This window comes from Nicotiana sylvestris, chromosome 6 (assembly GCF_000393655.2).
Source record: "Nicotiana sylvestris chromosome 6, ASM39365v2, whole genome shotgun sequence".
Classification (NCBI taxonomy): domain Eukaryota; kingdom Viridiplantae; phylum Streptophyta; class Magnoliopsida; order Solanales; family Solanaceae; genus Nicotiana; species Nicotiana sylvestris.
The window spans coordinates 24531640-24544382 of record NC_091062.1 but is presented as its reverse complement, the minus strand read 5'-3'; the positions used below and the strand labels follow the sequence as shown (position 1 = coordinate 24544382).

The following is a 12743-nucleotide window of genomic DNA, read 5'->3' as shown; positions in this document are numbered from 1 at the left end:
TTGATCAGCTTCAGGGTGACAAGGTGTTTTCAAAGATTGATTTGAGGTCTGGCTACCATCAGTTGAGGATTAGGGCATTCGATGTCCCTAAGACAGCTTTTCACACTCGGTATGAGCATTATGAGTTTCTAGTGATGTCATTTGGGTTGACAAATACCCCAACAACATTTATGGATTTGATGAACTGAGTGTTCAAGCCCTACCTGGATTCATTTGTGATTGTTTTTATTGATGATATCTTGATCTACTCCCGCAGCCGAGAAGAGCATGAGCAGCATCTTCGGATCGTTCTTCAGACTCTGAGAGACAACCAGTTATATGCTAAGTTTTCGAAATATGAGTTTTAGTTGAGTTCAGTTGCTTTCTTGGGTCACGTTGTATCAGCAGAGGATATTCAGGTGAATCCTAAGAAGATTGAGGTAGTCAAGGACTGGCCCAGACCCATATCAGCTATAGAGATCCGAAGTTTCTTAGGTTTGGCGGTTATTACCGACGGTTTGTGGAGGGGTTTTCATCTATATCAGCCCGAAGACCAGGTTGAACCAAAAGGGTGCCTAGTTCAGGTGGTCGGACTAGTGTGAGGCGAGCTTTCAGAAGCTCAAGACAGCTTTAACTACGGTGCCAGTGTTGCCTACAGGTTCAGGGCCATATATAGTATATTGTGACGCATCTCGTCTTGGACTTGGTGCGGTATTTATGTAGGGTGGCAAGGTTATTGCATATGTTTCACGACAGTTGAAGATTCATGAGAAGAATTATCCAGTTCATGACTCGGAGACGGCAGCCATTATTCACGCACTGAAGATCTGGAGGCATTATCTATATAGCATGTCATGTGAAATGATCACGGATCACAAGAGTTTGCAGTATTTGTTCAAGTAAAAGGAGCTCAAGTTGAGGCAGAGAAGGTGATTGGAGCTTGGTGTTTTATACTTCAATACCACACAATAGGGGATGATTTGTGTGGTACCCTATTTTCGCTTAACTAGAATATAGAAGGACCTGGTTCTTCTATGTGTTCCAACTACTACTGTTTTCAAAATAATAAGTAAAGAAAATAAAGAACATAAAGATTTTTACGTGGAAAACACCTGGCTCAAAAGGTGAAAAAATCACGACCTACTACTTAGTAGGATTTTCCCAAACTTCCACTAAAATCACTGAACCAAAAACTGCATTTACAAAAACTCTTTTGTAAACCTAAGATTAACTCTAATCTCGTTGTGGCACACAGCCTCAACTGTTGCAACAACTTTAAGTTATCTCTAACTTGAACACTCTAGGTACCTAATACAATTGCTTTTATAAAAGTTGAAAGATACAATGTAAAATCACCTACTACATCCATTGAACTAGAATAAAAGATAGACACTTGAAACTGGTTCTTTTATCTTGTTCAAGTAGCTTCAGGATTGCACGCTTGAATCCCTCATAAATTGCTTGCAAAATTGACTTGCTCTTTTGCTCTCAATTTACATTTAACTTCTGCTTATGTGCATTACTTGTAAAAGAGAACAACACTGATATTTAATGGGTTAGTAATTAGAGATTGACTGGGATACAGATGCTACTCTTCTATGGTAGAAGAGTTCTAGTTGATCTCATACTCTAACATTATCCTCTTTCTAAACTGTGTTCTCTTCGTGTAAGGAGTCTTTCTCTCCTTATCCAATATGCAACCTTTTTGATTAGATCAGGAGATATTACTTCTGATAAGTTAGATTTATATCCTTCACATGCATCTCACATGTTTGGGTTGATCATGACTGTGCTTCACAAGATGGACCTGGTCCATGTTTGAGTTCCTTTAGTCAGTCTTCAAAACTTCACATTTACTTGGGCCAACAAATTCCCCTTTTTGATGATGACAAACTTTGTGTTTTTTACTTACTTGGACCTTGTAAGAACTCAGCTTAACCATCAATACAAAGTTTAGAAAATTCACTTATCATTAAGGACCAGGTTAATTAGATTATAAATATCACTTATTCAGAATATGTAAAGCACAATATCTCTTCTCCCTTTTGGCATCATCGAAAAGTTGCATACATAAAGTGTGAATCCCAGATTTTAATAAGTACTCATGGCCACTGGGGTAACTGCAAGTGCAATCATGGATTAATCATCGATAATCAAGCAAACATATTTAAACTATCAAGGAAATGTTAACATTTAACAAGAGCAAAAATAGTAGATATCATTGATAGAAGATATGTTGCTACCACAATCCACAACCAGAAAGCAAAAATATTCAAAACATGAGCAAAAAGAAAGAAAGATCTCTAATTTGGGTCATTGAAGGCGCTAGACAGGTTCAGGAGATAAAGGCTAGAATTCCTAAGGCTTGGGAGAGCTAGAGGGTTGGTTTTGGGCTTGGAGAAGATTCATCATATTGTGAAGAATTCCATCATTCTTCTTCTTTTCCTTGGTGAGCTTAGTTCTAAGAGCATCCCTCTCAGATTCCACCTCTGCCACACGAGCCTTTAGCCTAGCTATCTTAGCATCCTTGTCCTCACTTTCCTAAACAAGAGCCTGACTTTACTGTTGATAGGAGTCTTCTTGGATGAACTAGGTTCATTTGGGATGGCATTGACTAAGTAATCACAAGCAAGCAGAGTATTAATACCAAAGTAATCCTTGCTTGTAGCCATTTTCCATTTCTTCAGAGGCACATTGCACCTATCCAGAACTGTAGTCAGAATAAAGCCATAGGGGGTAGCATGAGCCTTGGAGCCATTGATAACCCTGTCCAGTAGCTTGATGATGAATGCATGCCAATTATTTTGCCTTCCATTTTCAAGGCACTCCATCAGAACTAAGTCCATATAATTTGCAATATGCCTTCTCTCCTACCTGGGCAGTAGGCACGTGTTGACAAACCCAAAAATGACTTTGTGTTGTGGCTTCATTTCACTCTTGTGCACAAACATGGCCTCATTCACTTCAGCAACATCACAAAATCTCCTAGTGACTGTAAGGGTAGATGGAAGGGAATCCAGACTTGGCCATCTTTGTCTGGTGTGATCATCATATCCCTCAGTAGGGATGTCTAGAATCTCTCTCAGCTTCTCTACATCAAATGTCACTTGAACTCCTTTGACTTTGCTTGTAACTTTGCCATCTTTGACTTCAGTATTTGCCATGAATTCAATGATTTCATTTTTGGCCAATCTCCCATCCATCTGAAGGACCATGTCCTTCTAGCCCTGAGCAGCTAGTGTGTCAACCAAACGAACCATTCCTGGTTCTACCAAATCTTTTAGCAATCTTCCCTTCAAAAGATTTTTTTTGCCAAACATGGCTAGCTTGTCTAGTTCACCATCAGACTAACTTTCTTCATCACCATTCCATTCCTCATCTTTAGAAACTCTAACTTGTTTGCTTTTTACTGCAGATCTGGTCCTCTTGGCCAATGAAGGTTCAGGAGTCTCAGACATAGAGGAAGACTTCTTGGAAGAAATCTTGGTCTTTTTGGGCTTGGGGGTCTGAACCTCTACTATTGTAACTTTCTCCTCATGGACCTGTTCCATCTCCTCAACATCAACAGCTTCTGAGGACTTTGCAACCTTACATTTTCCTTTATCCATCCTTTTCTTCTTACTTTCAGCTAAAGCCTTTTGTAGATCACTCTCACTCTATTTTACTCTGCTTCTTGTGGCTCTTCCCTTTGGAAAGGAAGCTTCAGTAGTTGTTGGGGAGGAAGCCTTTCATTTCTTGGAAGGTTTAGCAGCACTGGGGGCTTTTGGTGTGGGAGCTTTCCTTTTCTTTGGATCATAACTTGCACCTACATTTTTCAGAAGATCTGCTAGGGTTTCTTCAATTGATGAACCAGAATCATCTCCCTATGAACTTAGATTAACTAACCCTTCAGCAGCTTCACCAGAACCACTTCCCCTGACTTCTTGCCACTTTCTTCAACAATTTCCAGTGCAACCCCACAAATAGCAGGTATAGCCAATACAACAGTGGGTGAGTAATCAGCCACTACTTTCCCTTTTCTCTTCACATCACCATATTCACCCTCTCTCTCCTTTTCTTTTTCAAATATCTTTTTACATTCACTCCTTCTTAACTCAGGCAATTTCACATCCCTGATAGGCCCAACCAAAACAAATCTATTTTCTAAATTTTCAGTTAAAGAAGAACTTACCTTAAAAGGGATTTTTTAGCCTTTTCAGAGTCAGAAGATCCAGGTCCTTCCCCCTCACTAGCAGATTTGTACGACTTAGAATCAAAGTTAGAATCAGAATCTTGAGCCTGACTTGCCTTTAATTTTTCATTCAATTTCTTTGAGAGAGCACCAGATGCCACTATTTTGCGAGCAAACATTTTTACTCTCCTTAACCTGGGTTGGGGAGTCGTGCTAGGTGGATGAGGGGTAGATGAATCAGAGGGAGTAGGTTGTGGAGGAGTTTTAGGGTTGTCTTGTGGGTTTATCATTATAGCTGATTTCTTAAGAGAATTAGTGAGTTAAACCTTTGGAGAAGAAAGCAATTGAGGGTGAAGAAGGTTTTCGACGGTTTTGAATTATGAGGGTGGCAGGAAGTAATAATGAGTATTTAAAGGGAAAGACTCATTTAATAGATAACGGTAGCTTTAGCGGTCAATTAGAGGTCTAATCAACCTGAAATTGTAGGTTGAACGAATGGTTAGGCTTCCGTAGATTTTAGGCAATTTTTGTGGTTAGAATTCTAATGAGGACGGAACTGGTTCAAAAACAAACGAATAGGATTTTATAAGGAGTTGAACAATTGTAGGACTCTGCTCATGATTTAAATATTTATATTTTTAATTGTGAAGAGTATAGAAAACATACCTTGGCATTCAGATGAAACAATACTGATGAACCAGGTTCTTCATTTAGAATTCTCTTGACCATGCCTCAATTTACCACAATAGAGAAAATTTTGTTAGAGATCGGTGAGTCATATTAACACATGTCACAGGAGTATACTATTTACAGTATCAAGCTGAGTAAAAATTAATCTAGATATTTACACAAGTTCAAATTTCCTAGCCAAATTTTTTTTTTCTTTTTTTCAATATTTTTTTTCTTTTTTTTTCATTGTGCATTCTGAGCTGGTCCCATTAGGTGATCTTAATCATCCCTAATACCAACTTGTTCCTTTCAAAGTTTCTCTACTCAGTGCTTTAGTAAAGATGTCAGCAATTTGTTTATCAGTAGCATAGAATTCTATGGTAATCAATCATTTCTCATAGTTATCTTTTAAGAAGTGATGTCTAACATATATGTGCTTAGTCCTCTTATGATGAATAGGGTTCTTTGTCATACTTATAGCACTAGTGTTATCACAGAAGATAGGAATGCAACCAATTTCAATGCCAAAATCTATCAGTTGTTGTTTGATCCACAACAATTGAGCACAACAAGAGGCAGCATCAACATATTCAGTCTCAGCAGTGGATAAGGCCACTAAATTCTTCTTTTTAGTGGCCCATGATACAAGACATGAACCAACAAAATGAGCCATACCTGAGGTGCTCTTCCTATCCACAAACAAACCTACATAGTCAGCATCAACATACACTACTAGATTAAAATTACTACCTTTAGGGTACCAAAGATAAAGATCAATAGTGCCTTTCAAATATCTCAGTATTCTCTTGACAGCAGTCAAGTGATATTCTATAGGATTTGCCTAAAAACAAGCACAAAGCCCTACACTGAAAACTATGTCACGTCTGCTAGCAGTAAGATACAAAAGTGAACCAATCATGCCCCTATACAACTCTTAATCAACAAATGAACCAGGTTCATCTGTGTCTAATTTAGTAGTTGTTTCAATGGGTGTGTCTATTTCCTTTGATTCATCCATTTTAAACTTTTTAATCAACTCTTTTGCATATTTCTGCTGATGGATCATGGTTCCATTTGGGTTTTGTTTGATCTGTAAGCCTAAGAAAAAGTTAAGCTCACCCATCATACTCATTTCAAACTCACTCCCCATTAATTTGGCAAAATCTTTACTTAGTTTGTCAGTGGTTTCCCCAAAAATTATGTCATCAACATATATTTGTACCAAAAGAAAATCCTTACATTTTTCCCTTAGGAATAGAGTACTGTCAATTTTACCGCTTTTGTAGCCATGTTTAAGAAGGAATTTGGACAGTCGTTCATACCATTCTCTAGGAGCCTGCTTGAGTCCATAGAAAGCCTTGTCTAATTTGTACACATGTTCCGGACACTCCTTGCTCTCAAACCCTGGAGGTTGTTTGACAAATACTTCTTCTTTTAGGTAGCCATTCAGGAAGGCACTTTTGACATCCATATGATTAAGAGTGAATTCCATGTGTGCTGCAAAGGCTATGAGGAGTCTTATTGCCTCCAATCTTGCAACTGAAGCAAAGGTCTCATCATAATCTATACCCTTCACTTGGCTATAACCTTGGACCACCAGTCTTTCTTTGTTCCTTGTAACTGTTCCATATTCATCAAGCTTGTTTCTGAAGACCCATTTAGTGCCAATTACTGATCTGTCCTTGGGTATTGGAACTAGATGTCAAACTTGACTTCTCTCAAACTGATAAAGTTTATCTTGCATTGCATTTGCCCAATCTGCATCCTGTAAGGCTCAGCAACATTTTTAGGTTTAATAGCAAATAGGAAAGAATCAAAAGCACACAGATTCTTTAATTGTGATCTAGTTTTAACTCCAGAGGTTGAATCAGTGATTATGTTCTCAATGTGATGAGAACTTTGATACTTGTGAGGTTTCACAACCAACTGATTTTTGCTTGATGTTTCTCCCATGTTCTGTTGCTGAGGAACAAGGTCATGAACAGGTTCCTTTAGGGGATTGGTTTCAGTTTCACTTCGTTCAGTTCCCCCTGGCAGGTTGCCCTGGATGGAAGAACCTATTCCATCACCTGTTCCTTCTTTTGGTGCAACTTTAGCTTGAGCTGAGACTTCATTCAATTCTTTTACCAGCCCAATAGCTTCATCTTCATGTCTTCATCAAAAACTACATGTACACTATCTTCTACACACAAAGTTCTTTTATTGTACACTTTATAAGCTTTTCTATGTGAAGAATATCCCGAGAATACTCCCTCGTCACTTCTGGGATCAAACTTACATAGGGAGTCCTTTCCATTGTTGTGCACAAAGAACTTTCATCCAAATGCCCTAAGATGAGATATATTTGGTTTTCTCTCTTTAAGTAATTCATAGGGAGCCTTCTCTACAAGAGGTCTAGTCATGCATCTATTAATGATGTAACATGCAGTATTTACAGCCTCTGCTCAGAAGCTATGGGGCAGTTTACTAGAAAGAAGCATAGTTCTAGCCATATCTTCAAGAGTCCTATACTTTCTTTCAACTACTCCATTTTTTTAGGAGTCCTAGGGGTAGAAAAATTATGATCTATACCATGCTCATCACAAAATTCAGCAAACTTAGCATTTTCAAATTTAGTTCCATGATCAGACTTGATTGATGCAAGATGATTACCTAGTTGTTTCCGAGATTTCTAACAAAGGCAGTAAACATGTTAAATGTTTCATCCTTAGATGTTAAAAACAGTACCCAGGTAAACCTAGAATAATTATCAACAAGTACTATCACATATTGTTTACCACCTCTGCTCAATGTTCTCATTGGACCACAGAGATCCATATGAACCAATCCCATCGTCCTAGTTGTGCTTACCATTTTCTTGCTTTTAAAGGATGATCTTACCTGCTTTCCTATTGCACAAGTGTCACAAACTTTGTCTTCCTTGAACTTGATGTTAGGTAACCCTATCACCAGGTCCTTGGAGACTTATTTGTTGAGTTAATTCAGACTTGCATGACCAAGTCTTTTGTGTCACAGGAGGGGATCATTGTCTAACACACTCAAGCAAGTGAGTTCATTTTCTAAAAGAGTGGACAAATCTACAATGTAAATATTGTTAACTCTTTTTCCCTGCAAAACAATCTTGTTAGTGGTAAGATTAATCACAAAGCATTTGGTAGAGGTAAATGCTACAAGGTTACCTCTGTCACACAGTTGTGATACACTGATTAGGCTATATTTCAAGCAATCTATCAAGTAGACATTCTCAATGGAATGTGAGTCTGTCTTACCTACCTTTCCAACCCCAATAATCTCACATTTCTTCCCATTTCCAAAGGAGACATTACCTCATTTTAAGTCCTCAAGTGAAAGGAACTGGTTCTTGCTTCCAGTCATATATTTTGAGCAGCCATTATCCATGTACCATATTTGGCTACTTCCCTTCACTTGGACCTGCAACAAGAAATCAGGGGTTAGTCTTAGGAACCCAAACTAGTTTGGGTCCCTTTCTATAGGCAAAGAGGTAAATTAAATTCCTTTTGGCCCACCCAGGAAGCCTATTTTTCTCTTGAACAAAGATTTTGTTCTTTTGACTAGACTTTTCTTTTGCATTACATTCATTTTTGTAATGACAAGTCTTGCCACAGTGTGTGTAGATTTTGTTTTCAGGAAGAGTGATGTACTTGCTTTTGGGGTCCCACTTAGTTTCTTGGGTCCCATAGACAAGTCCTCTCTTGTTGCTAATGTGGTGTTCTTGTAGTCAGGATAGTGCATCAGAAGCCTTATTCCATTTGCAAGTTCTGTCAAGTTCATGGTTTACCTTCCCTAGGTCTTCTTTTAAGACTCTTATTTGTTCATCTTTCTTGTACAGCTCATCCTTCAATTTTCCTAGATTTTCTTCCAAGGTGATATGTGTGTGATCAGCTTTCTTCTTATCTATTCCTAATTTTTGTTTTAAATTTTCAGACCTAAGTTCTGAGACACAGATGTCAAGTTCAAGAACCTGGTTCTTCAACTCAGCATTTTTACTGTCACTCTCATTAGCCCTAGATTCTAGATTTTTGCACTTGGCTTTTAAGATCACACTCCATAGACAGCTGTTCCTTCTCATTGTTAATTACCTCAGACTCATTGATGAAGTCTAGCAATAGTTCAGATAACCTTTCTTTAGACAGAAATTTAATCTTGTCTTTGAGATGAATCACACTTACCTCTTGTTCATCATCTGATTCTCTGATGGCCATAAGTGTTTGTTCATCACCAGCTTCATCCTCATCTGATATTTCTCCCCAAGCAGCAACCATAGCCTTTGTTGATCCTTTGTTCCGTTTGGATTGAACCTGTTCCTTCTTCATGTTCCTTCGTTCAGCCCTTTCCTTCTTCCATTTAATTCCCCACTGAGGATAGTTCTTGATCATGTGATCGGTCTTGACACATTTGTAGCAACCCTTGTTGGTCTGTTTCTCAAGAGCCCTTGGTTTGTTAAAGGTTGTACCTCTTGAAGAACCATTTCCTCTCATTAGGTACTCTTTCAAATCCCTTGTGATCATGGCCATTACATCATCCTCTAGATCTGCACCTTCAGCTATTCTGAGAGCCAGACTCCTTTCCTTCTTGGGTGCATCCATTTTTATGGTTTGCCTTCTCAGTTCATAGGCAGTGAGATTTCCAATCAGTTCATCCAACTTGAGAGTCGCAATGTTCTTTGATTCATGAATAGCATTGATTTTGCTTTCCCAAGTTACTAGTAAGACCCTTGTTAAGATTTTCTCAACCTTGTCTTCTTCAAGGTTAATTCTCCTAAGAGATTTAAGTTTATTTGTTATTGTTGTGAACCTCGTGTACATCTCTTGAATAGTTTCTCCTTCCTTCATAGTGAAATTCTCATATTGAGAATATAGCAGTGTTCCTCTTGATCTCTTTACTTGAGGAGTTCCTTCATGAGCCACTTGTAAAGTGTCCCATATCTCCTTAGCAGTGGTACAGCTTTGAATCTTGTTGTACTCATCTGACCCAATCTACACACAAGCCATTTCTTGGCCTTGGCATTCTTGTCCCATTTCTTCAAGCCTTTAGCAGTGCAGTCAGCTCTTGTCTTTGGCACGTCCACTCCTTCAGCATTCTTCTTTGTAGTAGCCAGGGGACCATTAGTGACTATGTCCTAGAGTTCATAGTCTTCTCCTATGATGTGATCTCTCATCCTGTTCTTCCACCAAGAATAGTACTGACCATTAAAGAGTGGGGGCCTAGTAGTGGATTGCCCTTCCTAGTTTTCAGGTGGTGCCCTCATCTTGATCTTTTCCTAAGGTGTTAACCTCTTCAAGGATAACCCGCTCTGATCCCATTTGATGTTTTATACTTCAATACCACACAAGGGGGTGATTTGTGGGGTATCCAATTTTCACTTAACTAGAGTATAGAAGGACCTGGTTCTTCTATGTATTCCAACTACTACTATTTGCGGAATAATAAGTAAAGAAAATAAAGAATACAGAGATTTTTACGTGGAAAACACCTGGCTCAAAAGGTGAAAAAACCACGACCTACTACTTAGTAGGATTTTCCCATACTTCCACTAAAATCACTAAGCCAAAAACTGCATTTACAAAAACTCTTTTGTAAACCTAGGATTAACTCTAATCCCGTTGTGGCACATAGCCTCAACTGTTGCGACAACTTCAAGTTAACTCTAACTTGAACACTCTAGGTACCTAATACAATTGCTTCTATAAAAGCTGAAAGGTACAATGTAAAATCACCTACTACATCCATTGAACTAGAATAAAAGATAGACACTTGGAACTGGTTCTTTTATCTTGTTCAAGTAGCTTCAGGATTGCACGCTTGAATCACTCATAAATTGCTTACAAAATTGTCTTGCTATTTTGCTCTCAATTTACATTTAACTTCTGCTTATGTGCATTACCTATAAAAGAGAACAACACTGATATTTAATGGGTTAGTAATTAGAGATTGACTGGGATACAGATGTTACTCTTCTATGGTAGAAGAGTTCTAGTTGATCTCATACTTTAACACTATCTTCTTCCTAAACTGTGTTCTCTTCGTGGAAGGAGTCTTTCTCTCCTTATCCAATATGCAAACAGTTCGATCAGATTAGGAGATATTACTTCTGATAAGTTAGATTTATCTCCTTCACATGCATCTCACATGTTTGGGTTGATCATGACTGTGCTTCACAAGATGGACCTGGTCTATGTCTGAGTTCCTTTTATCAGTATTCAAAACTTCACATTTACTTGGGCCAACAGAGCTATTGAAAGACTATGATATCATCATCTTGTATCGCCCCGGGAAGGCTAATGTGGTGGTCGATGCCTTGAGTAGGAAGTCGGATAGTTTGGGTAGCCTTGCGTATATTCCAGTCAGTGAAAGACTGCTTGCTTTAGATGTTCAGGCTTTGGCCAATCAGTTCGTAAGGTTGGATGTTTCTGAGCCCAGTCGTGTTCTAGCTTGTACAGTCACTCGGTCTTCACTATTTGAGCATATCAGAGATCGGCAGTATGATGTTCCTCATTTGCTTGTCCTTAGGGACACAATACGACAGGGAGATGACAAGCAGTTCACAGTTGGAGATGATGGAATTTTGAGGATGCAAAATCGTGTTTGTGTGCCTAATGTGGAGGGACTTCATGAGTTGATTCTGGAGAAGGCTCACAGTTTTCGGCATTCTATTAATTTGGGCACTACTAAGATGTATCAGGACTTGCGGCAGCATAATTGGTAAAGGAGGATGAAGAAGGATATTATTGCATATGTAGCTCGGTGTTTGAATTGTCATCAAGTAAAGTACGAGCATCAGATACCTGGTGTTTTGCTTCAGAAGATTTAGATACTTGAATAAGTCAGCGTCTTTCATTCTTGTGGTAGTTTCCTATTCTTCGAAGTGTTGGCAGAGATTTACATCCGTGAGATCGTTCACCTTCATGGTGTGCTCGTGTCTATCAATTCTAACCGAGGTACGCAGTTAACCTCGCATTTTTGGAGGGCAGTACATCGTAAGTTGGGTACATGGGTCATGTTAGCATATCATTTCATCCTTAGACGGACGGACGGATAGTCCGAACGTACTATTCAGATCTTGGAGGATATGCTATGCGCCTGTGTCATTGACTTTGGAGGTTCTTGTGATCAATTCTTTCCATTAGCGAAGTTTGCCTACAACAACAGTTGTTAGTCGAGCATCCAGATGGCTCCCTATGAGGCATTGTATGGTAGACGGTGTTGATCTCTAGTTGGGTGGTTCGAGCCGAGGGAGGCTCCGTTGTTGGGTGCAGATTTAGTGCAGGATGCCTTGGATAAGGTTAAGATCACTCAGGAGAGACTTTGTATAGCTCAGTCCAGGCAAAAAAAAGTTATGCCGACCATAAGGTTCGTGACATAGCATTTATGGTCAGAGAGAGTGTTGCTTCGGGTGTCACCCATGAAGGGTGTGATGAGATTTGGGAAGAAGGGAAAGCTAAGCCCTAGGTTCATCGGGCCTTTTGAGATCCTTGATCAAGTGGGAGAGGTGGCTTACAAACTTGCATTGCCACCAGGTTTATGAGTAGTGCATCCAGTGTTTCATGTGTCCATGCTTCGGAAGTATCATGGTGATCCATCCCACGTGTCAGACTTCAGCATTTTCCAGTTGGACAAGGATTTGACCTACGAGGAGGAGCCGATAGCTATTCTAGACTGACAGGTTCATCAGTTAAGATCGAAGAGTTATCCTTCAGTTTGTGTGTAGTAGAGAGGTCAGCCTGTTGAGGCAGCTACCTAGGAGTTCGATTCTGATATACGGAGCAGATATCCCTATCTTTTCTCTATCTCAGGTACTTTTCTATGTCCATTCGAGGATGAACGGTTGTTGGAGAATGTGATGACTCATATCTAGGGATTTTGATACATTTTATACCCCTTTTTGCTTAAGTTTTGATTAGAA

At 39.1% G+C, this 12743-nt stretch overlaps 2 protein-coding genes across 2 annotated transcripts; one reads left to right on the top strand and one right to left on the bottom strand.

Moving 5' to 3' along the window:
• Positions 1 to 8146: 8146 nt before the first annotated feature.
• LOC138870374 (uncharacterized) lies at positions 8147 to 10143 on the bottom strand. Its single transcript, XM_070148172.1, has 4 exons — positions 10114 to 10143; positions 8920 to 9816; positions 8619 to 8801; positions 8147 to 8251 (listed from the first exon to the last, which is right to left on the bottom strand). The coding sequence occupies exons 1-4, from the start codon at positions 10141 to 10143 to the stop codon at positions 8147 to 8149; spliced, it is 1215 nt and encodes a 404-aa protein (XP_070004273.1).
• An 872-nt stretch (positions 10144 to 11015) lies between these two features.
• On the top strand, positions 11016 to 11546 carry LOC138870373 (uncharacterized). The gene has a single exon (XM_070148171.1). The coding sequence runs from the start codon at positions 11016 to 11018 to the stop codon at positions 11544 to 11546; it is 531 nt and encodes a 176-aa protein (XP_070004272.1).
• The last annotated feature ends 1197 nt before the right edge of the window (positions 11547 to 12743 follow it).

What these genes read in the sequence shown, in the direction of transcription:
- LOC138870374 (XM_070148172.1), bottom strand. Translation starts at nt 10,143, where the DNA reads ATGGGATCAGAGCGGGTTATCCTTGAAGAG. An exon ending in ACTTCATCAATGAGTCTGAG is followed by an intron (nt 8,802 to 8,919) that starts GTAATTAACAAT and finishes TTGAAGAACCAG; the next exon opens with GTTCTTGAACTTGACATCTG. An exon ending in TAAAAGAAGACCTAGGGAAG is followed by an intron (nt 8,252 to 8,618) that starts GTAAACCATGAA and finishes TTCTTGTTGCAG; the next exon opens with GTCCAAGTGAAGGGAAGTAG.
- LOC138870373 (XM_070148171.1), top strand. Translation starts at nt 11,016, where the DNA reads ATGTCTGAGTTCCTTTTATCAGTATTCAAAACTTCACATTTACTTGGG.